The sequence below is a fragment of the Glycine soja genome, chromosome 12 (assembly GCF_004193775.1).
Source record: "Glycine soja cultivar W05 chromosome 12, ASM419377v2, whole genome shotgun sequence".
NCBI lineage: Eukaryota > Viridiplantae > Streptophyta > Magnoliopsida > Fabales > Fabaceae > Glycine > Glycine soja.
In genome coordinates this window covers 15545593-15573385 of record NC_041013.1, presented here as the reverse complement: position 1 = coordinate 15573385, position 27793 = coordinate 15545593, and the positions used below count along the sequence as shown (strand labels likewise).

Below are 27793 nucleotides of genomic sequence, written 5' to 3'. Positions count from 1 at the left end.
AGTGTATTAGTTATAAGAGGAGTGTAAATAGTAGCTTCCTTTTTACACTCTTCAGAGCGGTGCAAATTGCAAAACGCACAGTCGCATCATACGAGCAAGTTCCATAGAGGCGATAGCGACAATCTTTCTCTGCCGTTTTAGAGATTGAACTCTGAATAGGAAAGGAAGCAATACTCTCGTTACACATCATCCTTTTCTTCTTCTTCCACTGCTTCGATGCTCTGATATCTCTCTCTCATTCAGGTACTTTTCACCTTCATTTATTTGAGATCTGTTCCATTCTTCACTTCTCCGTTCAATGCATTCATTTTTTGTGTTGTCTTCATTTTACCCTCGAATTACTCGAAGTTACTTTCCTTAGTGTTCTATCAATGATTTCGTGGAAAATTTCTCAAATCCTTCTTTTCTTTTCGGATAGTTTTTATTTTAATTGGAAATTATAGTTTGTTGACGCACAGAACTGCTGAATGCCATATATAACATCGATGGTTTTGATGTTTTATTTATGAGAAGTTTGGGAAACAAATTAAAATAATGTTTGGATGCTTACTGCGTGTAATGCTGAAAAAAATTTATAGGCATTGCTGATAATTGGGGATGATTGGATAGTGTTCTTGTGGCCTGGGCTGCGTAGTTATTGCTGATAATTTATCACAACTTGATTTTCATTGAACTAAGCAATAGTTGATATTAATTTATATTCCCAGCTCCAAATTTTTTCTTCTTTCTGGAATTGAACAGATATTGTGTTCTTATCCGCATCAGAATTTAGAAGAATAATTTTAGTTGGATTTTCATTTGTGTTTTGGTGTATTTTAATTGTGAGATGTGACTTAATCCAACAAAGACTTAAATATTAGGAATATCAATCTAATTATGACAAGAAATCTTATTCCTCTCACCTGTTGTCATTACCTACCTTATGATAAGAAATTCTAGATTTAGTCTACTGTGCAGAGTAGGGACTAAGCCACTAAAAGACTGAGAGTCTAACACATAATTATTTTTAGATGTAATAAAATAGTCTTAGAGTGTTTAATTTATACAGAATATTTTTATTACTCAATAATGTATTAGCTTAGTCTACACAAGTTAGAGTGTGTAGGTCTATAGAAGAATTTGTACCCAATGACAGAGTGTTTCCACTTTACAGGGTAGTGAGCTGGTTGTTCATGGCTCTTTCCTGCAAACATCCACACCTGTTCAACCATATTAGGACTTTTGTGAATGTGAAGGTGAAATGGGTCCAAGACCCATATCTTGATAATGCAGTCCTGAAAGAGAAAGATCTCAAACAGACAATTTCCCTCAGGAACCAAATCATTTCATCTCCTTCCAAATCCCTCTCCATCTATACTGCTTCTCAACTAAAAGCTTCCCTCAACCTTCCCACTACAACTACCAAATTCGTTGACAAATATCATTGTGTTTTCTCACAATTCCAACCTGGTCCTGGTCTTCCTCCAGTTGTCAAGCTCACTCCTCTAGCCTTGTCCCTCCACAAAGAAGAAATGGCTGTTCATAACTCTCCCATTAATCGTGAAGACACTGTTCAGAGGCTCGCGAGGCTTCTAATGCTTGCTGGCATGTCAAAATTGCCTCTTTATGTGATTGAGAAGCTAAAATGGGATATGGGACTTCCTCACGATTATGTGACAACCCTTTTGGCTGAATACCCTGATTATTTTGATGTTTGTGTTGTGGAAGATCCATCATCTGGAAAAGAATTACTTGCTTTAGAGCTTGTATCGTGGAAAAAAGAGCTTTCTGTGTCTGAGATAGAAAAGAGGGCAATTAGCTTGGGCTATAGTGGAGATAAAAGAAGGCATGATATTGCATTTCCCATATTTTTGCCAAAAGGTTTTGATTTAGAGAAGAGGGTGAAGACTTGGGTTGAGAATTGGCAAAAGTTGCCTTATGTTTCTCCATATGAAGATGCTTTTCATCTTGACTCAAATAGTGACCAAGCAGAGAAGTGGACAGTGGCAATTTTGCATGAGTTGCTTTCTCTTTTTGTGTCAAAGAAGACAGAGAGAGACAATTTACTATGTTTTGGAGAGTGTTTGGGGTTGGCCTTGAGATTTAAGAAGGCTTTGGTTCATCATCCTGGTATATTTTACATTTCCAATAAGATTAGGACTCAGACTGTTGTACTTAGAGAGGCTTATAGAAAGGATTTTTTGGTCAAGAATCATCCATTGGTGGGTATGAGATATTGGTACATTAATCTTATGAACAAAACATAGAAGCACCATAAACAAGCTGATTTGGTGGATGATCATGAGGTTAACTAGCTGATCAGTGATTTGATAGATGATCATGATGTTGAAGCTTAGCTATACTTGTAGTTTCCATTCAAACTATCTCGCACATCAATCAAGCCTGATTTTCAAAATATCGATTGTTAAAATGTATACTTCAAAAAAATACTGGTTGCTGGTTCAAGTGCTAAATTGCTAATGTATGAACTTAATTTCCATAATATAAATGCATTTTTTTTATTATGCAATGTCTTATAAATGTGTATTAGTTGGCAGTGGCGCTAATGCTACTGGAGTTATCAGTCAGACAATTGCAGCAGAGTGGAATGGGCATCTTCCATTCCTTGGTTAGCTAAAGTGTTATGTGAGTTGCAGCCACAATGGTGGTTGATTGTGGATCAAATTGTGGCTGTTGGGGATACAATTTTTCACAGGGATAAAATCTCTGTTTTGACATGCTGAATTTTGATCATGCATGGCTGATTGAGGGACTTATTTGTCTCCTTACCTATCCATACATCTGAAGCATGCCGTGGTTAATTCCTCATGTTTTATTGCACAAAGAGATGGGTTGTTGCCACATCTTTATTCTTCCATCCACCCATTGCTTGGTGAAATCTGGAAGCCAGTTACTTTTACAAGTCATGAAAGGGAAGAAAATATTTATGATTTGCTCAAGGAAATCCTCAGCTAATTTTAGAAATTTAGAAAACCGGAAAACAAATAAGAAAATATAGAAATTAAATTCTAATTACAAACAGCTAACTTACAGCCACCAAATAGTAGATATTTTCCAACTCCAGTCAAGTCATCACAGTTTCTGTTGGAAGCTTAGTTGGAATTGCTTTGTTTTTGGAAGCTTCTCCATCCCCTGGTTGGCAAGGTTCATGCTCCTCCTGCCTATGTTATTGATGTTTTATTAGTTATGATCCAGGTTAATGATGGTTATGTTATAAGTTTCGGCTTTTGAGTACTTTTTGTTAAAGATTATTTGCATTTACTATCTTTGGTGAGGTTGGTGCCTCTTGAGCTGCTAAACTACTACGGTGTTGTTGGAGTCATCAGTATACAGGATTTACTACTCTGAATGCTAAAATAGTAAGAAAATAACAAAGGAAGTAAATATTGTAGGTGTAGGCATTGACTACTGTTGGAACTTAAGATAACTTTTGTTTGGTGAAAAAAAGAAGTTATCTTGTGCAACTTTTGAGAGTTCGATTACTATTCATTTCTTCTTGTGTTATCATAGGAGGATAAGATTGCCAGTTTAAACTAGCTAAGGGTGAATTCTTTGTTGCTTCATATTGCAAAACAAATAATTAAGCTAAAAAAGAAATCGTATTACACTATTAATCATATAATCAACCAGCCAGTCGTTTTGGAGTTGCTTGGGACTTAAGATTAATCATCAACTCATCAACCAGCCTGATGTTGTCTGTTTAAGGCTGGTGTGTGATCTGTGATGGTCAATGGGCCGGGCTGGACTGGGCTAGTGTATTTATGTTGGAGCTAAATTATAACTACTCACTGTTAGATCTAATATAAGTCTTGTTTTTGTAATTTGTCTGGAATTTGCAGTATTCTCACAATTTTTAAGTTGTATAATTTTTTTTTGGTGGCTTAACTATATAATCTGTGAATAAAATTTTTTGCTTCATTTCTTTCATCTTTTGTTTATCCATATATGATTTTCCTGTTGCTAAAGCACTGTTCTAAGTTCCTTCTGTATTGTCTGTGTAGCTGATGCGCATGTGCTTGCAGGACATTAGTTTCTTCCTCTTTTTTGCTCGGCGTTTGTATTCAAGTGAACGTGTATCAGACATGAAAATATTCAGTGGATGGCATCGTTTTGTTTTTGGTCTTCCTTTGATTTTCCTCCTTACTCATTTGTTTTCTGGTGAGTAATCCCCTTTTTTTGTAAGTATATAACTATATATTTCTGTGTTTGATTGGGGCATAACAAGTTAACTTAGTTGTTTTTATCAGTCAGGGAATTGCACACAAACTCAAAAATGGAGGAACCCCGCAAGCAACTAAACAAGAAATTGGATCATCTGGTTCTTGGTCCTGCTGCTGGACAAGGCTTGTCAAATCGTTTGCAATGCCAAGGTTCTTTTTGTCTCTCTTTAAAAGTTATTTGAATTATTTTCCTGATTCTTGAAACATTTTCGCTCAGAATGATATAGGGTTGTCTCAGAATCTTTTGTTGTATCAAATAACGCTACTGACATAAACTCACCACTCACTTATATTTGACAAGACGGTAACTTCCTTCAAGTATGTTAGTAACATTGGGAAATTTGTATTCCAGAGTTAGGTCATTTAGCATTCACAAATGTTAATAGATATTAGTTTTTTTTAGTAAAAAGTTTTTTTTTTCTCTTGAAAACCTTGTATTAGATATCATCTTACACATAATATAAGATGCTAGAGACTAGTCAATCTTATATATTTTATTTAATTTTGTTTATCTAATCAAGGAAAAAAATTCCGTATTATTCAATGTACTGATGAAGAATGTTTACAGCAGAAAGATCTAAGACTGCATATTTATGGTAATTTCCTCAAACCCTAGTAGAGCTAATAGTTAACATCAATTTACTCCCTATGGTCCTTTTCATAAAGCAACAACTAGAAGGTTTTGGTGGTCCTTATTGTAAGGCAGTTTACAATTTCTATGATTCTATGAATTATGAAGAATTTGTTTTTCCTATTTGCCTTTAATAAATGGAGATGGTGGAACCATACATTAAAAATCAGCAAGGGAAGGAGCAAATTTTCAAAATTAAAATGTTGATAGTGATATTAAGTTCATTGATAAGGGTAAAATTGACATGTTTTTCTTTTTTAAAAAATCAAGCACATGGATGAACTTGAAGTACTATTGGTCTGTGTAATTCATTTAAAGATGCCTTATAAAAAGAACTAGAGGGGGTATGTTTTAAAGCACCATTGCCTCTGGTATGTTGTCATTTTGATTTTAATTGTCACTGAATTTTGAAGTTGGGAATGGATTATTATTGGTTGCATTCAATTATTTTTATAAAAATCGTTAATTACAGAGTTGCTTATGTTATGTGCATGTTATTAGAGATTGTCTGAAATGATTCTCTATTTGGGTTATTTTCCTTTTATTATTTGATACTGACTTGCTTCTGAACTTAGTTTAACAAAATGAAAATTTTTACACCCAACACTAATATTTTACAATGTGGCATGTCATGAATTGGGTGTTATTAATGTGTAAGTTATTTTTATGCTTCACATTGGACTTCTAATATAGATTATTTGCCCAAAGCGTTTTGGCATAACTGTATAAGTTTGTAGGATTACCTTAATCTGCCTTTAATTTTATTTTGGAGGTATTTATTTGTGTATGTTTGCAGTTTCCTCTCACTATTTCATGTATGTTTATCCCCTCAGTAATGGTGTATGTGAGGATTCTTTTGTTTCCATAATTTTCATGAGGTTTTGCATTTCCTCATAATTTTCATGTTCATTTTTTTTCAATTGATTCTTATAATACATTTACAAATTCTCAATTCACAGGGACAAAATCACTTAATAGGATCCATTCTTCTAACAGCAGATCAGGTGTAGATGGAAGTATCACATTTGTCACTGTCTTTACCATTTATAATTCTTCTCTCAATGATGTAGACGATAAATCATTAAATACAATTGTTGGCAATGCTTCATATAATAAGTTTGGCAGGTCCATGGCTTTGTTGAATGTCTTCATTAACTTCATTCAGGTAAATGCTAAATAAAAGTTGTAGGTTTGTCTTACTGAAAAGAGCATATTATTGCCTCTGATTATTGTGTATGAGAAATGCTAGCAACACACTTTTTACCATTGGTTCAAATTTATTGGAAATCACAATTTTGTGGGTCCCATTTATTTAATGAGCTCTCCTCAGGATTTTGTAGTTTCTAATAAATTTTAACCAAAATTAGACTGTGTTAGAGGATATGTTGCTAGCACTCTTATTGTTTATATTGTTTCTTTGCTTTGCAGACATAGTTAAGTGCGTGTCTTTGTCTATGATTTTATACTTTTGGAGTTTATCAACTTGAAATAGTAGAATATTCTTGTCTTCATGAGTTTTTCACCTTTTCCTACCTTGGCTCTAGTTGTTCTGCCACATGCACCCAAATGTCATACATCCTTATCAACATTTGGCTAATGACAAATTTCAACTGTTAGGCAAACAAGGATAGCTTGAGTGATTTAATAGTAAAAATACCTTTGGTACTGTATGTATACAAAGTAGAAACAGCACTCAATTTGCATCATTCACCATCATTGGGAAAAAGAGAATATAACATAAGGATGTAGACCATAGCATGAAGTTTATATTATTTGAAATTTAATTATGTCTATGATAGAAAAGCAGCCATGACTTGTTAAATCTCACTAAATTTGTTAAAATATAGCATTGACTTTGTCTGAAACATTTTCATGTTTTTAAGAAAACTTGCTCGGTGATATCTGCAAGTTGAAAATTTTCTCCTTCTAAAATTACTGAGAATATATATCAGTGTAGGTTAGAAAGGTGACATCTGAAGTGTAAGTTGCCTAAATTGCACTATACCATTATGTTAGAGAGAAGTCTTAAATTCAGTTAGTTTTCAGTTAATTGTAAAAACTGTTTGTGGTTACTATTAGCTGTCTCTTCTTAGTTAGTTAGTATGTTGTGATTCTGTTAGTTACTAACAGAATCAGTTAGTAATTGTTAGAGTCAGAGTTAGGCCTCATTGTGAACTCTGCTCTATATATAGACCTTTGTTGTAATCATCAAATCAATAATGAAAACACAATTATGATTTCTATCAGTTCTCTATCTCTCTCTAAATGTCACATGGTATCAAGAGCCTTCTGATCCTTCCACAAGCGTGGCAAGATCCTCCATTTCTTTCCTCTTTCCTCTTTCCTCTGAATCTTCCCTTCTTCAATGGATTCCCAACCTCACACACCTCGTACACCACCAATCTTGGCGACACCCAACTCAACAATCACACCTCTATCTTCTTTCAACTACAAGGTTTCTGTCAAATTAGATGCAACAAACTATCTTGTATGGCTGCAACAGATTGAACCAGTCCTAAGGGCTCATCGCCTTCATCGTTTCTGTGTCACTCCTGAGATACCTCCTCAATACGCTTCGGAACACGATCGCCTTGCCAATATTGAAAACCCAGCTTTCAGCAACTGGGAATTACAGGACCAGCTCCTCTTAGCATGGCTGCAATCATCTCTTTCCCCTGCCATTCTTCCTTCTGTCATTGGTTGCAAGCACACCTTCCAACTCTGGGAAAATATCCATCAATCCTTTCAATCGAAAACCAAGGCTCAGGCGCGACAATTGCGAACTCAGCTACGCACCACGAAGAAAGGATCATCTTCAATTTCTGAATTCTTGGCAAAAATCAAACACATTTCAGATTCGTTGACATCAATTGGTGAGTCTGTTTCCCTTCAAGATCAACGTGATGTGATTCTTGAAGGTCTTCCTAATGAATTTGAAAGTCTCGTAACCCTAATCAACTCAAAGATCGAATGGTTCGATTTAGAGGAAATTAGGGCCCTTCTTCTGGCTCATGAGCAGCGATTGGACAAGGCGCGTATCACTGAAGAAGCTGCACCCCTCAATTTTACTCAATCTCAGCCAAATTCAAAAACCCCCAATTCTGTGAACCCTAATTCTGCGACAGAAACCCAGATTGCTCCTCAAGCCAATTGGACAACTGGGAACTCAAATTCAGGCAATTATGACTCTCAAAACAACAATTTCAAGAACAACAATCAATCTAGAGGCCGTGGAGGAAGAAATGGCCGTGGCAATCGTGGTGGTCGTGGGGGTCGTTCCACCGTTCAATGTCAAGTCTGTCATCGCACAGGCCATGATGCTTCCTATTGTTATCACAGGTTTAATGCTGCTTATGGAAGCAATCAACCTTATGTTCATGGCAACCCTTATCAGTATGTAAGGAACACTACACCAAATAACAACAATTGGGCTCAAAGTAACCCTCAGTGGCAGCAAGCAGCACCTCAGGCCAACTTCACTGGATATGCACCTCAGACCAATTTCACTGGTTATGCCATGCACCCTACCATGAACAACAATCTTGACACAGCTGCTACTCAGCATGTTACTCTCATGCAACCTCCTCCAGGCTCTGCTCCTCCTCCTTCTCACCTTGAGCACATATTCCTTGGCAATGGTCAAGGTTTGCGTGTCACTGAAATTTCCTCTTATGCTTTTCCTTCACCTTCTCATCCTCATCATACATTGCATTTAAATAATGTTTTGCATGTTCCTAGCATCAACAAAAATCTGATCAGTGTTTCAAAATTTGCATCTGATAATAATGCATACATTCAATTTCATCCATCTCACTTTGTCATGAAATCTCAGGACAATGATCAAATCTTGCTTCAAGGAAAATTGGACAAGGCTGGACTTTATCCCATTCACTCTCAGTCATCAACTACTTCTAGTCTTTCTTCTAGACACCATTCTGTTCATTCTATTGTAACTAGTCACAATGACTTGTATTTTCAATGGCATCACAGGCTAGGCCATACAAATCTAGACACTATGAATAATGTCTTGAAATCATGTAATATGCCTACATTCAATAAAAACAAAACTGATTTTTGTATCTCTTGTTGTCTGGGCAAGTCACACAGATTGCCTTCCCAACTGTCTCAAAGCACTTATAATTCTCCTCTTGAGTTAATTTATTGTGATTTATGGGGTCCAGCCCCCATGCAGTCCTCTATGGGCTACAAATACTACATCTCATTCATTGATGCTTTTAGCAAATATATTTGGGTCTATTTTCTTCATGACAAATCAGAAACACTTACTATTTTCAAACAATTCAAAGCATTAGCTGAATTACAGCTTAACACTAAGATAAAAGCCATTCAATCTGACTGGGGGGGTGAATTCAGAAGTTTTACATCATATCTCAGTCAGTTAGGAATCATTCATCGCATTATCTGCCCTCACACCCACCATCAGAATGGTGTGGTCGAAAGAAAGCATAGGCACATTGTGGAGATGGGCCTCTCCTTACTCTCCCACTCCTCTCTCCCTTATCATTACTGGGACCATGCTTTTCATACTGCTGTGTACATCATAAACAGACTCCTTGCATCTCATAATCATTGCATTCCCCTCAAAGTTCTATTCAATAATGTTCCTGATTATAACTTCCTCAGAGCCTTTGGTTGTGCTTGTTATCCTCTTCTAACCCCTTACAACAATCCTAAGTTCCAATACAGGTCAAAAGAATGCATCTTTCTGGGCTATTCTACTTCTCACAGGGGTTACAAGTGTCTTGACAATAAGTCTGGCCGCATCTATATCTCCAAGGATGTGTTGTTTAATGAGAAGCACTTCCCTTATCAAATCACTCCACCTACCACCTGCTCTCCTAACCAAACAGTCACATCAGCAGCTCCCCTTGGAGTTGTCAACCATATTCCCCAACAAACTCCTCACACACCAAACAATCTCACACCAAACAACCAACCTACTCCTCACACACCTACTCCTCACACACCAACTACCTTTCCCAGCCACACATCTTCACCATACATCAGTGCCTCTGCCTCTCCAACTCCAACCTTACCCTCCACAGCTTCCTCCACCATTGATCCTAACTCCACTCCCACTTCCTCTCCTTCACCTACAACCAACACCCATCATATGCTTACAAGATCCAAAACTGACCATCTCAAACCTCCTCTCTTTCCCACAATCAATCTAACAACCACTGAACCAACCACTGTGCAGCAAGCTCTTTCATCTATCCACTGGACTGAAGCTATGCAACAAGAGTATCAAGCTCTTCAAGCTAACAAAACATGGAGCTTGGTACCTCTTCCTCCTCATAAAAGAGCCATCGGGTGCAAATGGATTTTCAGGATCAAAGAGAACCCGGATGGTACCATAAACAAATATAAAGCACGCTTGGTCGCCAAAGAATTCAACCAGAAATATGGTCAAGATTACAGTGACACCTACTCTCCAGTGGTGAAACCAATCACAGTGAGAACTGTCCTCACCATTGCTCTTACTTCCAAATGGCCCCTTATTCAACTTGATGTCAACAATGCCTTTCTTAATGGGCAACTCCATGAAGATGTCTACATGCAACAGCCACAAGGCTTTATTCAGGGTGAATCCACTCTTGTATGCAAACTTCACAAGGCAATATATGGTTTAAAACAAGCCCCAAGGGCTTGGTATGAGAGTTTGACAAATACTCTCATCTCCTTTGGTTTTCAACAATCCAAGTGTGATCCCTCTCTTCTCATATTCAACAAACATGGCTGCTGCCTGCTTATTCTCATTTATGTAGATGATATAATCATCACGGGTTCCTCCAACACTGCTGTTAACCTCATTGTGAACAAGTTGAATGCTACCTTTTCTCTTAAGCAGCTTGACACTCTTGAGTACTTTCTGGGCATAGAATGCAAGCTTACTCCATCTGGTGCTCTTCATTTATCTCAAGCTAAATACATTAGAGATATACTTCACAGAGCAGGCATGGAAGACTGCAAAGGGATTTCCACTCCTTTACCTGCAAATCTTAAGTTGTCCAAAACTGGTGCTGACCCCTTTGACAACCCCACTCTGTACAGAAGCATTGTAGGAGCCCTGCAGTATGCTACAATTACCAGACCTGAACTTGGATACTCAGTCAGCAAGGTGTGTCAGTTTTTCGCTCAGCCACTGGTCTCTCATTGGAGTGCAGTCAAAAGGATCTTAAGATACTTAAAGAGCTCCATTGATCATGGTCTCACCCTTCTGCCTGCCACCACCAGTGCCCCTCTCAGCATTAATGCTTTCTGTGATGCAGATTGGGCCTCTGATATTGATGATAGGAGGTCCACTTCAGGTGCTTGTATCTTTTTTGGTCCTAATCTTGTGTCCTGGTGGTCTAAAAAGCAAACTCTGGTTGCTAAATCTAGTGCAGAGGCCGAATACAGGAGCCTAGCACATGCTGCATCTGAAGTTCTATGGCTCCAGTCTCTTCTCCATGAGCTCAAAGTTCCCATCCCTCCTCCAGTTATCTATTGTGACAATCAAAGTGCTGTTGCTATTAGTCACAACCCTGTGCTTCACTCCAGAACGAAACACATGGAATTAGACATTTTTTTTGTGAGGGAAAAGGTTCTGAACAAGTCTTTGGTTGTTTCCTACATTCCTGCACAACTCCAAGTTGCTGACATACTCACCAAATCACTCAGCAAGCATTTGTTCTACAACTTCCACTCCAAACTCAGAGTACTTAGTACTGCTGAGCTTGTGGGGGGAGTGTTAGAGAGAAGTCTTAAATTCAGTTAGTTTTCAGTTAGTTGTAAAAACTGTTTGTGGTTACTATTAGCTGTCTCTTCTTAGTTAGTTAGTATGTTGTGATTCTGTTAGTTACTAACAGAATCAGTTAGTAATTGTTAGAGTCAGAGTTAGGCCTCATTGTGAACTCTGCTCTATATATAGACCTTTGTTGTAATCATCAAATCAATAATGAAAACACAATTATGATTTCTATCAGTTCTCTATCTCTCTCTAAATGTCACACATTATTAACCATTTGATTCTACACCCAAAGAGAATCCATTAGTCAATAAAACTGCACCCAGTTGTCTGATATTTCTTCTGTCCATCAATTGAATTACTATTATATGGTAGATACCTAAATGGAGCTTGAATCAGTCAGTCAGTGAAATAACATTTAATAACTGTTATTATTACTTGAGTTACTTCGATAGGTGGATGTCAGTTAGGGGGTTAAGGATGTTTCTAAAAGGGGAAGAGGGTCTAACTAGGGAAAGAGATGATGTTAGATGGTTAGCTGAGGAGAGACTGGGCTCTTAAGGATGGTCAATTGGCAAACTTGTTCACTAAATCCCTCAGGGGAGATCTCAGGATGAATAAATTTGTAACAAGCTTGACACATAACACATGCTCTTGCTTGAGGGGGAGTGCTAAAAGGCACATGTTGATGAGTTACTAACAGTTAGAGATTCGATTTTAATCCTTTTGTTATGATTGTTTCTTTTTGTATCAACATGGTGTAAATATAAATAGAGCTGTGTGTGTCTGTTTTAGATGTACAATTGCCCTATATATTACAAACAATTCACATTGATTTTGGCGTAGAGCTCGTTTTCTGACAATAATACCACTCAGACATCATTCATTCAACATAGGGGTTAATGTTTGCAGGTTGCAATGCGCCAGAGCAAAGTGATTATTCTGACAGATCCAGTGTCTGACCTTTCAGTGCAACGAAACGGGGTATCTCTGTATCCTATAGAAGGTGAATATTCACGAGACAAGTTGATGCTTCAAAGGATCAGGTCTTATATTGTAAGATCACATTGCATCCATAGTAGATAGAACATTTTGTTTGTGAAGGATAATTTCTCATCACTTATCAGTGACTACATTTAGCTGAATGTTTTTCCTGCTCTTCTGTTCTCTTTCCATCAATTTATACTTAGCTGCCTTTTTCCTCAATAATGTGCAACATAATAGATCAGAGATGCTTGCCAGTTTTCTATCTTTGTCACTATCTGATTATTTTTACGTATTGAGCTAGTGGTGCTTTTTTATCATTATAGGTGATGGGGTTTAGAATTTTAAAATTTTAATTCTATAAACTAAATAACCTTATGTTTTCCTTCTTTACAGACCTTTTTAGAAACAAGGCTCCAGAATCTTTCTCAGAAGCCGAAGAATATCACTCATTACATCTTCACTGATTCTGATATGGCAGTGGTTGATGATTTAGGGCAGATTTTCCATGACCATCCTAATTTTCATGTGGCTCTGACCTTTAGGAACAATAAGGCTCAACCTTTGAATTCAGGATTCATTGCAGTAAGGGGTACCCCGGAAGCAATTTTAAGGTGATGATCTGTACGCTCTGTAGTTTTGGTTTAACTGCAATTATGTCATATAGAGATTACTATAAAAAATAGTGGAATGATTGTGTAATTGACTAGTCTTTATGCTGCTTTTACATAGTGTTAAGCATCATAAGGACTTACCTTTGTTTAGATCACATACTTGACCTGCAAGTCCACAGCTAATTGCTTGGCAGGCTCATTTAAGATTTCTAAGAAAACCAAATTATTTTTGGTATTTAATTTTCATTGTTATTAGTGTAAAAAAGTTTTACTCTATACTGTCTATCCAATTTAAATCTGCAATCGGAAAATGTTAGTTATGTTTACAGTAAAGAAACACTTTATTTTGATTCCTGCATTCTAGTGTCATTCTGAACCCTACTGACATTGTTATACTTGGAGGGAAGCAGTGAGGAATTTTGAATTAATGTTCTTGCAAATTACATGATGTGTAACACTATCCTACATAGATACCATGCAAATACCTTTGATATGCTTCTTTTGTCATCTGTAAGCTTGCATTGCCATTGGCATTTTTTTTTCAGGATTCTGTTTCTCTACTGAACATTTGAAAATTTGTTTTTCAATTTCCATTTTCTTGATTTCTCCCTCTTATTTTTTGATACAATTTTTTAATTTAATTTGAAAATCTATGCAGGGCAAAGCTTTTCCTGCAAGAGGTCTTGAAAGTTTACACCACAAAATATAAAAATGCTTCCCGCATGCTGGGTGATCAGTTAGCTCTTGCTTGGGTTGTGAAGTCAAAACCTCATTTTGACGCCAGCAGGTTTGCCAAAGCACCTGCTTTCTCTGAAGATATTGGGGGTACTTCAGTATTGTTCTTACCTTGCTCTCTGTACAATTGGACTCCGCCTGAGGGTGCTGGTCAATTTCATGGCATGCCATTGGATGTTAAGGTATAATGCAGAACAGTATTTCTGTCTGATACTCATCTGGATGCTTTAAGTTAGAATTTTGGAAACTTTATAAATATATTGTCCCTTTAGCTTCAATCTGATATTTTAAACTTGCAACAACATTATTTTTCTGATCCTCAGCTAAATGCTTGAAGTTAGAATTTGGGAAATCTTATAAAAATGATATACTATCCTTTTAGTTTTAACATGCCATTTGTTCCTGGTTTATTTTTGGGATGCAGGTTGTTCATTTTAAAGGATCAAGAAAACGTCTAATGCTCGAATCTTGGAACTTTTATTCCTCATCTCTTGAGGTTTCAGACATGTTATGTCTCATTTTGGGAAGTGGGAGAACCAAATATGACTTTTGAGAATTTTAATCCTGAAATGGTTCACTTATCATATATAAGCAGTAGCTTGTGGCATTAACGGCTCCACATGTTAGTACAGAAAAAACTCGGCCATAACCTTTTTTGATTGGCGATATGGTACTGACCGCTGCAAACTGAAGGGCAGGAACTGAACCCTTAGATGAGTTGATTTGTTCTTCTACTTGGGAGAATTCTTTTCAGAAGGCACAGTTTTCCCGTTCCACCATATCAAGAGCATGTGGAAGGTGATGTTATTGTTTTGAAATGGTACAGTGGTATGTACATTCTTGTGCAGTTTGAAAAGATATTTAATGAGTCTGAATTGCTTCCAAATGACCCATCTGGTTGGATTTGATATTATAGACCAGTTAACGTGGTTGAACCACCCATCCATTGGTGAACTTACAATGAAGGTTGCTTGTTTTCATCAGCATGTGAAAATGGAACAGAATGGGCAACTGAAAAATTAATATATTTTACTTAACAACATATTGTTATAATTATTGTTTTTCATTTTTTTGATAAATCATGAACTTCCATTATAAAACCACTTATTCCAAGAGTAAGTTTAAGAATTTACTCTTACCTGTACCTTCTATTTTATTCTACACCAATACCTAAGATTAAGCTGCTAAATCCCCTCACGTGACTTCTTCTCAACCCTACCAGGTCTTCTTGTTTTGCTATTTCTCCCTCACGAATAGACTAGTAGTTCCCTCCGTCGACCTCATTGCAAAGAGCAAACACGGTGAATCAATAAATTAATTTGAAATTGGGCGATCCAATAAATCATGGGCGAAGTTGCCAAGAAAACAATAACTCCCTAAAAATATGGTGAAAGAAAAAATATTTGCACAATTCTTAAGGATAGTTCCAGTGTCCTTAACAATAACCCAACACTGATGATTACAGACAACACAAGAACTACTAAGAATTCTAACTTAAGGCTTTGAGTACTGAGCAAAGAGATCATATAGAGCTCTATATGAAGAAGACTTTAAGCTGGAAACAATGTTTGACACCTTAAAGCCTTAACATATTTCCAGCTTAAAGGTGTCAAACATTGTTTCCAGCTTAAAGTCTTCTTCATATAGAGCTCTTGTAAAGTATTCATTGTGAGATTGAGAGCTTTAACATATTTCCTGTTCTGATTCTTTATTTAATGCATGTGAGCTCTTTCACGTTCTTTCAGGTAACATGTCTCGATCAAAGCGATCATAGAGAAAAGGCTTCATCTTACTATGTGCAACAATTGATAGTAGAATAGGAATGACTTCTAGTCCAATTATAAGAGCAAAAGTTTCAGTGAAATTGATACATTTTTGTTGTGAGTAACCTTGACCTACATGCCTAGCTTTGTTTCACACAATTTTATTTACTTCATCTAGTTTTTCTTTTCTTTGAACACCCAATTTTTTCCTATGACACACTTGTCTTGTGGGACGAACAATCTTCTAAACACTATTCTTCTATAACTGATCAAGTTTTTCTTGCATGGCCTTGATCCATTTGTTGTCCACTAGCGCTTTGTCCGCTGTCTTTGGTTTCACCTTGAATATAAGAGCGTTATTGTGAGCTTGATGTTGGAAAGATGACTTTTTCCTAACTCTGTCTTGGACGTCCCCTATGATTAGATCGTTTGGATGATGCCGATTTTGTCCAACGGGTTATGTTCTTCTTTCTTTTCTATCTCAATTAGTGAAGCATTGAACACTTCATCTTTCTTGCTGTCCAACTTCATATCTACAAAAACCCTTATCCAACTTTGACAATTCTTTATCGAGTTTGTTGTCATTAAACCTTACATGGATGACTTCTTCAACAACTAAGATTCTTGAGTTATAGACTCTATGTGCCTTCGACATTTTGGAATAGCCTAACAATAATTCATTGTCACACTTAGAATACTCACATCCAAAGGAGTGGAAATAAGATATGTTGATTTTTTGTCCCTTCCACAATTCATAAGTCTTGTTCAAGATAAGTCTAATGTATATTTGTTTTGTAAATAAGGTGTAGTATTCAATACTTTAGCCTAATAGTGTTTAGGAGTAAAGTTTTCAATTGACAAAGTTCTAACCATTTCTTGCAATGTCTTGTTTCCTCTCTCTCTCTCTCTCTCTCTCTCTCTGTGTGTGCCACACTATTCTATTAAGATGTTCTTAGTGTAGACAAGTTGTGGAGAATTTCGCTCCCCATACAAAACTCTTGAAAATATTCATTTTCAAACCTTCCTTCATAGTCACTTCTGATTGAAGTAATGTACTCACTCTTTTCATTTTGAACACATTTACAATATAAAAAAAACCCATAAAAGACTCATCCTTGTGGGTAGAGCTATCAATTTAGCCCCTGACACACAGATTGTCCCATTTGCCCCACCTAAAGCCACCCAGTCCCACAAGCCTCCAAAAAATAGGGTTGGGCCAAGATTGGAAAGGTGTTAACCCATAACAAACCATTTTTTCTTTGTATGATAATTTGTGTTGCACAACTATTGTAAACACACTTACAACTATTGTAAACCCACGTATCCCATTGGCGCTACAAACAACAAATTATAACATGCTAAGATAACTATCCTATTTTATCCTCTCATATCCTGACCATCAAATGGACCCTTAAGGTTTTATTGATTTCTTTCGGTGATACTACACATAACACATGCTGCCATTGATGCCTCCTAATCTAAAGGGAGAGGCTTTGAATCAGTCTAATATAATAATCTATGAAAATAATTTATTAACTGGAAGCATTCGAGTTTTTCATTCATCATAGATTTTTTTTATAGGCATCATTCAACATAGATTAATCCAAGCATAATGATGCGGGCTAGTCTATGGAATTATAAGCTAGGTTAACCATTTAACAATAAATAAATGAGTGTGGCTAGGTGCACCCGGTAACATCCCAATTTTTCGTAAATAAATTTAAAAAGCTTTTTAGTAATAAATAAATAAATAAATAAATATAGAGCAAATAATAGGCTGAGTACCCTAGGTATAAATAGTTATGTTAAGTCAGCTGCCTCCTTTTGGCCTCATTTTCGTTTTTCCCCTTCTCCTCTCAAAACCCTTTCTTTTTCCCGCAGCCCACCAAACCAGTCTCAGAAAAATGACGATCTCGAACCCGTTCACCGTTGGATCGTCGTGAAATTTGAGTATCATGTTCGCAACACAATTCCGAGCATTCTCACCGTTGGGAATTTCGATATCATGTCTGAACTGAGAGAAAAACCCTTCGCATTGTAGTCTTTTTCTTTCCCGCAGAAACCCAGAACTGTCTTGGTAAAACTATGATCCCGGTTTCGTTAACCGTTGGATTATTGTGAAATTTGGATATGTTGTTCGAAATTCAATTCCGCACGCTTTCACCGTTGGGATTTGCGAGATAATATTAGTGGAGGGAGAAAAAGGAATCGTATAAAGACAGTACAAGTGGAGGTTTCAATCTCTTCTCCGTCTCTCTGACATTTGGGAATTCTATCGGAGCAGTCGGATGAATAATTGAAAGAATTTCCGGGAACTGCTAGAGATGTGGCTATCGCTGGCTGAAGACACGTGAGCCGGCTTAGAGGTAAGGGATGAGTTATTCACAGTTGGGGATTAGTGAGAACATGTGTAGGGATCCTTAGAGGATTAAATTGGGATTTTATTTTGGGATGTTTGTTAAATTGCAATTTTTCCTTTATGATTATAAATAAAATATTGATGTCCTGATGAAAATTGCTTGATAAATTGTGCTCTTGATATTTGTATATTTGGACCTATGATTTGGATATAATTGTGTAATATTATTTGAGGGGTTTTAGTTCTCATGTTGTGATAGTCTTTTATATAAATTGTTATATTGAGGATATGAAATGATAATTCAAATTGTGAGTATGTGATGAATTGTAGAATAGCATGTTGCTTTGAGATTATAATATTGTTATTGAGATTGAGTATAAGTGTAAAGTTGAACATGTGTTAATTTGTGAGATACGTGTAAACATGTGATGGTGGATTGTGACACTATGAGATGTGAAATTGTGAATGAGTTCTAGTTGTGGATAAGTGTGTAGTTAAAACTTGATGTGAAATTACTTGTGTTGTAAGCTATGAATTGTACAATACCCGACCAGCGTTATCTTGAGAAAAGCGTTGATGCGCAGTGTTAAAGAGAAAATGTAGGTTTCCTATTTAGGAACCAGTGTTAAATCGTAGCGCAATTGTGTTGAACGTGTTTAAAATACGAGTGTAAGGTTGTGGGTATTGTATAATTCATGAGCAGTGTCTGCAAAAAAAAAAAATTATTTTAGGGGTTGGACCTGAATCAGGAGGGAGAGGCCCTGACGGACTCTTCGGAGTGTAGGCCTTGGGGGTCACCGGGTTTGAGTGCTCCTTTAAGCCTATGCTGATCTCATATGGTTGGAGCATTCTCGCAAAACATCGTGACCCTGACTGGTCTCCCTATGATCTTACTTAGTGAGAGTGACCTGACAAACCCATTGTGTGGTGTGTCTTGTTATGTACTCCTAAGCGCCCCAGGGTGGTTTTTCACTGACATGGTACCACATTGCATATAGAATTGAGTCTTAGCATAACTATTGCATATGCTTGCTAATTGATGTGTTATTATATCTTGATCGAAGTGTGGGATTCTTGTGTAATGTGATTGATAATTGAAAAGTGAATTTTGAATGACGAAGTGGTGAAGTTACGTGAGCTATGTTTAAGCAAGTGGTATCTCATTTATATAATATATATATTTAATTGTCTTCTTTCTCTATTAGCTAGGAATGTGATAACTCACTCCCTGTGTGTTGTTGTGTTTGGATCCTGTGATGATCTTGAACTTGTGTTCGGGGGAGCAGATGAATAGGTGGATGACTATGAAGAACCTCATGCTAGGGGACACGGGAACACCACGCTCTGATAGGATGTGACATTAGGATATAGGTTCTATATTAATTGTATGAGACTTATATGACTTTCTTTGAGTCGAGATGACTTTATTATTTATTTGGACAAGTTTGAATATGATGTAGAAGAAAGTGAATGTGAGCCTTTTACCCATTTGAAAAGCTTGTAATTAAAAATGTTTTAAAAATACTTTTAATTAATATTTGAATTTTTATTCCTTTATTAATATATATGTGAGGGGTAGAGGGTGTCACACACCCAGCAAAGTTTGTAAATGGCACAAATGCCCCTGGTCTCTTTAATCCGTAAGTAACTTACGGATCAGCTTGATCCGTAAGTTACTTTTTTTTAAAATTTTGAAGTTTTTAAGTTTCCCTTTTTTATTAGTTTGATTTGTTATTAATTTATTTTGTTGAGCCCTTGCATATTTAAAAAAACATATTTAATAGGCAGCGAGTTGAAATTGAACCAACATTATCAATGGAAATAAATAAAACCAACACATACTAGCTGCCTGATCCGTGCATCAAGTTCAATGAAAATAAATAAAATCAACATCAAGTTCAAGTACAATAATTGTATATACATCGAATTTCAATCTAAAATACGTAAATAAACTATGCCTGATCTGTGCGCCGCCTGCGTCAAGACCTAACATATACTAGCTGATCCTGTGTCACACTCCTGGCCATCTTGATGCATTCTTGGATCACGTCATGTGAGGATGAGCCTGGCGTGACCACCCCAAGGCTCAGATGGCGCTCTAACCTCTCAGCAATGTCACTGCAAATTTCCTGTTAAGTACAAAACAAACAGATTACACAATTTATTATGAAAATATTGACGTAAATTATTAGTATTACTTACCACTGCATGTCTAGGCTCGTCCATAGTAGATGTTGATGGCGCTCTTGGCTCCGGAGGGACGACTGGAGGCTGCGGACCATGACGATCTGGCAGAGGATCTGATGTCTGGTCTGGTGTCATGAAAGGATGCAAAATGCGGAAGAACCAGTCCATGTAGTCACTGGCACATTGACCTGGCATAGCACACACCTCACCTGCTGCAACCATATGCTCCGAATAGTGCATCCACCTGTCGTGTATATCATCATACGACACCCATGAACCGACAGGCGGAGCAGGAATGGTCTGGGTGTATCCAAACTGTCGCATGACCCTCTCTGGTTAGTAGTACACAGCAACGGGCCCCAGCGCAGGAGACCGGAATAGCATGAAATCAAATGGAAGTCCCGGACCGATCGGTGCTCCCCATATGGGATCCAACAGACATCCGAAATCTGGAGTCGGTCTAGGCACTCCCTGTACGCTAGTGTACGTATGTTCTTGACGTTCTTCTTCGTAGCAATCCACCTACAGGCACGTGGTGAATCCTCGTAGTAGTCCGGATCAACAGTAGACTCGGCGACTGAGGGAAAGTGCTCGAATATCCAACACTACAAAGCTAACATGAAAATCATAAACATTAATAATAAAAGTCTAAAAAAATTTAAAGTAAAACATTGTTGGTTGAAAAACGTGTTTCTTACCTATAGCAGTGTGATATAACTGCCAAGCTGTCAGCTGTTGGTGATAGAAGCATCGTTCAGGTGGTCGTACATATGAACCAACGCAGCAACTCCCCAGGCGTACCTCCCGGTCTGACTGAGATCACGAAGGGCCTCCAAAAACACAACATGAACATGGGTTGCACTCTTGTTAGCAAAAAGAGTGCAACCCAGAAGATGAAGAAAATAAGCGCGAGCCGCAGCTGTCCAATGACCTGCCTGGCATCGGCGCTGATACATATCACGTACCCATTGCAGGCGTATGTAGGGTCCACGACACTGCCCTGTCTCAGCCCTGACATCCTCTGTAGAGACCATCAATAAGTCCACTAGCATCTGAATCGCATCATCCACGTGTAGGGGCTGAAAGGCGTGCAAGTCGCCAACCACGGGCAGATGCAGAAGAGACGAGATGTCATCCAGCGTGATCGTCACCTCTCCCACTGGGAGATGGAAACTAGACGTCTCCTGGTGCCATCGCTCGACAAACAAGGACAAAAGTCCCTGATCACCAATGTCTACCAAACACGCGATTAGAGGACTTAGTCCTATCCCAGCAACTAGGCCTTCAATGGCAGGGACAGACCTACCTAAACTTTGGACCTTCCTCCCGTGAGAGGATAACTTCAACTCAGGACGCTCCTGAATTGAAGTATACAAGAACACAAAATTCGTTTAAATCATCATTTAAAGGAAAACAAATTTCAATCATAAAGTATAATTAACAAGTAACTAAAAATAAATATTATAAATACCTCTCCCGTCCATACACTGCAAGCAACATGATCCGCATATTGGGTTAGCACGGATGGGTCGCTCGGACCACCCGAAAATCCCTCATGCTCATTCTCAGCAGCCTGGGCGCCTATGTTTGCATGAATGTCTGCCCCAGTGTCCTCTACATCAGTTGATGCCATCGGGTCATCCAGAAATACATCAGTCTCAATAGAAGCTCCGTCAGCCTCTGTCGCCGCAGTCACAGGTGCTCGCTGCCTCCGTGCGGATGCGGTAGGCCGTTGACGCTGCGGAGCATCATCGGAATCATCACGATCTCCTCTGCCCACACCTCTGCCAGTAACGTGACCTAAGGCACGACCTAATTCTCTGGTCCTAACCCTGATATGCAAAAGAGTCATGCAAGTTGTCAGGATTTAATTGATTGTATGCCTGTCATTGAGTCAATTATTTATTTGCAAAGTTGTTAGGACTTCATAAGATAGGAATGTAAGAGCTTCATATAAGTGCTTCATAGGATTTAATTGACCTAAGACACCTAGCCTCAAACATTTTGACTGAAATCGAGCTTCATATAAGTGCTTCATTCAATTTTTGGATCAAAAACAATTTCTTGCAAAACAAAGGTCTAACAAATTCTTACATGTTAGCTAATTTTAATCTTTGGATCAAAAACAATTTTCCTAACTTGCTACTCAATCAAGTTGCTTCACTACAAAAGACATTGGTAATAATAGAAGATATAAGACTAATCTTGAACCTTCAGCTTAACTTTGAAGTGTAGGTCTTGGACATAATATTAAAACATCTACATGACTAAGCGGTCAATACTCAAGACCTTTATTCTTGTCAACTAGATTCTACTAATTAAATTTGATCTTCATCTGGGAAAGCAAATCAAATTATAAAAATATATGTATTTTTCAACAAATAACAGTTTCAAGACTTCAAACCAAATTGCTAATATTCAACAATATAATACACAATGATCCAAATTAACAATAATATACAATGCTCTTGCTAAATTGACAAACCAAATTGACAATAATATACAATGATATACAATAATATACAATGCTCTGGCTAAATTGACAATAATATACAATGATCCAAATTGACAATAATATACAATGCTCCTGCTAAATTGACAAACCAAATTGACCATAATATACAATGATATACAATAGTATATAATGCTCTTGCTAAATTGACAATAATATACAATGATCCAAATTGACAATAATATACCACATCACAGTTACCAATGCTCTTGCTAAATTGACAAACCAAATTGTGACAACAATATAATAACAATGATCCAAATTACAGGTATTATTTAATCTTTTACCAAAGTAATACACAATGTTGAAAAAAAAATTCTATAATATATCAACTACATACCATTCAAACTTCAAACAAACGCCTAAAGAGAAAGAAACTCAAGCCACCAACTTGATGAGTAACCTGCAAATTTCAGAACAAATTTCAAACTATTATAAACTTAATCAACAAATTTCAAACTATTTCAAACTTAATCAACAAATTTAAAAAAAAAACTCACTATTTTTTAAATATTTCCCAATTTTAAAAATTAAAATTGAAGATTACGGATCAAGTTGATTTGTAACAAGCTTACGGATCAAGTTGATCCGTAAGCTTTTTGATTAAGTTTATGGATCAATTGATCCATAAACTTAATCAAAAAGCTTACGGATCAACTTGATCCGTAATCTTCAATTTTACAAACTGCTACCTACGGATCACCTAACAACGCTAATGGATCAAATACCAATGCCGACAATGGAAGACGAAAAGCTGCTTACCTCGGCAATGCCGGCGCAGAGGGACACCACCACCCTCAAAATGCCTGGAATACTCAACACCAACGGCAGTGCAGTCGCAGAACACGGACTCCCGGCGCGGAGGAAGAAGACGAAGCTTGCAGGGTGAACGCGACGCAAACGAAGCTTTTCTGAGACCAGCAACCACTTGGAAGAAGAACCACGAAGAAGAAGGCCAACACGGGAGGGAGGGAGAGAGATGAACACGGTGAATCCAACAAGAAGAAGAAAAAATGCTCAAGGGAAGAAAAAATGCTCAGGGGTCTCGAGGAAGAAGAAGGTAATGCGGGAGGGAGGGAGAGAGACATGAACCGCTTTTTTTTTTAAATTAGACTAGGGGTACAAATGTATTTTTGCATCAACGGTTGGGTGCACCAGCAAAAATACTAGATACACCTAGCAACACTCTAAATAAATTTCTTAAAATTTCAAAGCCCATGAGCTGATTTTAGCCCACAGAGCTTTGTAAGCTTTTTGGCCTTGTGGACCTTTTGTTCTTTTGGACTCTTTAGACACTTTTACTTTCGAAAACCTTCAGACATTTTCATTAAATAAGCACAGGATGCCATTTTTTTTTTATAAAAGCCTTTTTCTTAGATCGTTTAAGATAGAATATGCACCTTTTGGCTTATGGACATCTAAACATATTTGCATACTTATATAACTTTGTTAGATATCAAAATATAATAATTTCTATTATCATCAAAATTGATAATATCTTTGAGAAGTTAGATGTCTGATACGTCTTTGGTTCCAACATTTGTCCTATCACCAAGCAAAAACATTATATTTGTTAATTATTAAAATTATGAGAAAAAAATTATATACTTATAATGTAAAATAATTGTCATATATGATAAGTTTGTTAATTTTTATAAAATTATCTTAAAAGTTATATTAATGATGATTTATGATTAAATTACAATATAAAATTATTCTACTGTCATTTTATCAGTTTTAAACTCTAAAATAAGTTAGACCATAAACTAATTAATTATTTAAAGTAGTTATTTATTTTATTTAATTAATTATCTAAACGAATTATTTTGACTACTTATTTTAATTATTTTTTTCACTAATTATTTGAATAAATTATCTACTATTTATTTTTTTAAATATTTTAGATAATTATTTTCAATATTTATTTTAGTTATTTTTTAAAATAAATATTTTGAACAAATATTTTAATTATTTATTTTAAATTATTATTCTGACTTATTATTTTGACTATTTATTTTTAATTAATCGTTCTTACTAATTTTTAATTAATAGTTTTTCTAATTATTTAAATTAGTGATTTTATTTAACTATATATTTCCTTATTTCCTTTAAGAGAATAAAATAGTGAAGATTTTACAAAAATTAGTTATTATTCTGACCTATCATCAGTGAAGAGTTATTATATATTTATTTGAATTATAAAAAATTATAAATTAAAAATATTTAATATATAAATTTTTTAATTTTATTTTATATCCTTTTATATGTTTTTATTTTGAATAATTTAAATATTTTTATTTTTATTTTAGCAATTTATAATTAAACTTCATAATTTAATAAATGAACTATTTGCATAAATTATTTCGTAAATTGATTTTAATATGCATATTATTTTTACTTTAATTATATAAATCAATATAATTGTATCAATTAATATATGTAAATTATGCAAATAATTTCATTTTTTAATTTTTAAATTATTTTATTCTAATTATATAAATTAATAAACTTTAATATTTAATTTTTTTTGGAAACTTACATGTTAATATTTTCGTTTTAACTATAAAAATTATTTAGTAAATAATATTTTTAATAGCAATTATATAAATCATGAAAATTACATAAATTAATATGTAAATTTATTTTTATATATAAATAATCTATATATTAGTTTATGTAAATAAGTTATATATGAATTTGTGAAATTTAATTATAAATTGGTATAATTAAAATAAAAATATGTAAACTATTCAAAATAAAAATATATACAATGATTTAAAATAAAATTAAAAAAATTTCTATATTAAATATTTTTAATTTATAAATTTTTATAATTTGAAAAAAATTAATAATTCTTAACTAATGATGCATGTAATAAAATAGTGTTTACAAAATTAATTAAACAAAGTAAGTTTCTTAATTTTTTATCGCTTTGTATTTAAATAAAAAGTCATCAGTTTAACTTTTAATAAGATTCTTTTTTATTTTTCACTTTATTTAAAACTTTGTTACATTAGTGTCTTATCAATAACCTATATAAGTATCACATTAATACTGATATTCCTGCGCTAACATTTAACTCTAGATAATTAACTAACAGTAAACTGACAAATATATTAAAATTACTTATTTTTCTTCGGTTTTTTTTATATATAATAAAAGATGTATTAGATTATAGCCACCCTAGAGGACATCCTGTTGATATCTCCTTCAAAGAGGGAGCTGAAAACAATGCAACCTGAATATATTGATCCAAAAAAGATGAACAAAACACTTGGGGTGGCTAAACCAAACCCAAGGAAGACAAAGCTTGCAAAACCTATAGGAGGGGAGCCATTGTTTGTACCTAAGTAGCTCCTGAGAAATGAAAATAGGTGGACTATCCCACCACGTATAACCCAAAGTTAGAGCACCCAAAGAGGCAAATTTGTTTGCACAAGTATTTGTCTCCCTGTAAATGTGAGTAATTTTAAATCTAAAAGATTTAGTTAGATTATTTCATTCCAAGTAAATGAAAGTGATACTAATAAACTTTAAAAATGTATAAATTATTTCATTTACAAAAAAAAATCAAATTTAATAATATTATTAAAAAATTATCTAAATTTTAAATATACAAAATATATTTAAAAAATAATATAAAATTATTAAAATATTTTAAATAAAATAATATTAAAAAATATATGACATATTAAATAAAATTAATAAAAAATAAAATTTAAAATATTTATTTAATAAATAAATAAATAAAATTATTTATATTTTTTTTAACAAAAATTGAAAGTAAAAGAAAATACAAGTAATTAATGAAACGTAAAGAAAAAAAAGATTAAAGTCGTTAAAAAAAACTTTACAATTTTGAAGTAAAAAATAAATAAAAAAGTCATAAAAGATATTACAACTTTTAACCGTAATATTTATTATGACTTACTCTATTTTTAGAAATAATTTAAAAATAATCCCATATAAAAAATTGAAAAAACAATTACACCCACATGCTAAAACTCCCGTGGTTACCAACTCATATATTACACACTTTCTTGTTGTTGAAGGGATTGAGTACAGGCCCAAAAGCATGTGAAATGGAGAATCTTTCTGTATGTGTTTGAACTAGAGTTTGTGAATTTTATTGAGTGTGAAAGTGGGTTATTGAGCGAAAGGATTTGTATTTAGAAACATTTATCTGAAAAGTATTTATTATAGGTGTAAACTGTAAAGTATGTTTTTTTTTTTGTCTTTAACCTTTTCTAAATTCATGATTTTTGTCCTGAATTTTTGGGTGATGGATTTTAATCCTCAAACTTTTATGTTGTCCTGTGTTTTAATTCTTTCTATTTATTTTGGATATTAAGTGATGACCTGACATTTTTTTATTAGTATTTATTTTATTACGTTTTAAAATGTCTTAAACATATTATAGGGCTAAAAGCCACAATAAATTACTAATTTCTAACTTTTAAGTTCTAACAAAAATATGACAGTATTTAGAGTGGACCGGTTAAATATGTAGTTTATTATGGACCAATAATTTTTCACCATTATTTATTAATAAAATATTAAACAACTAAGATTAATCTTTTTATTAATTTTCAGTAATTAAATAATTTTAGACAATGTTGTTTTGCTCCTAATCATATTATCTCCTTCCTCTGTTCCTTGAACCTTTTTCTCCTCCCTAGTCATTATTCTTTGTTGAGGGCCGACGGTGGCGCTACATTTCTTCCCTTCCCCTATGTCCAACTTTAGGCAAATGTTGAATCCTTCCATATTGTTTGAATATAAAAAATAATTAATATTAAAAATTTAACTATTTTCTTTTCAATAAGCTGAGATAAATATAAATAACACTAATAAAGACTAATAACATTTTCATCTCGACTAGTATCATTTCAATATTTTTAATATCGTTTGGTTGGTTGTACTCAAGTTTGCTTTTGTAGTTTCCATTCAATTTTTTCAGGAACAATTGTGATAATGAAGAAAATATTTGGAGCCATTACGTTGGAAGACAATAATAGATAAAATAAAATATTAACT

The 27793-nt window shown here is 35.0% G+C and overlaps 1 protein-coding gene and 1 pseudogene across 5 annotated transcripts; one reads left to right on the top strand and one right to left on the bottom strand.

Moving 5' to 3' along the window:
- The first annotated feature begins 54 nt into the window (after window positions 1–54).
- LOC114379771 (protein WHAT'S THIS FACTOR 9, mitochondrial-like) lies at window positions 55–15014 on the top strand. Of its 5 annotated transcripts, none has more exons than XM_028338475.1 (8): window positions 56–243; window positions 4023–4158; window positions 4252–4370; window positions 5811–6016; window positions 12515–12658; window positions 12983–13200; window positions 13859–14117; window positions 14360–15014. In XM_028338475.1, exons 2-8 carry the CDS (start codon window positions 4100–4102, stop codon window positions 14486–14488), a joined length of 1134 nt encoding a protein of 377 aa, XP_028194276.1. In that variant the 5' UTR covers window positions 56–243; window positions 4023–4099; the 3' UTR covers window positions 14489–15014. The 5 variants fall into 5 exon arrangements, with proteins under 5 accessions (XP_028194278.1, XP_028194276.1, XP_028194277.1 ...); XM_028338476.1 differs by having other exon boundaries at window positions 4002–4158; XM_028338473.1 differs by having other exon boundaries at window positions 4002–4158; window positions 4248–4370.
- A 4995-nt stretch (window positions 15015–20009) lies between these two features.
- LOC114378812 lies at window positions 20010–24078 on the bottom strand (annotated as a pseudogene).
- Window positions 24079–27793: the final 3715 nt, after the last annotated feature.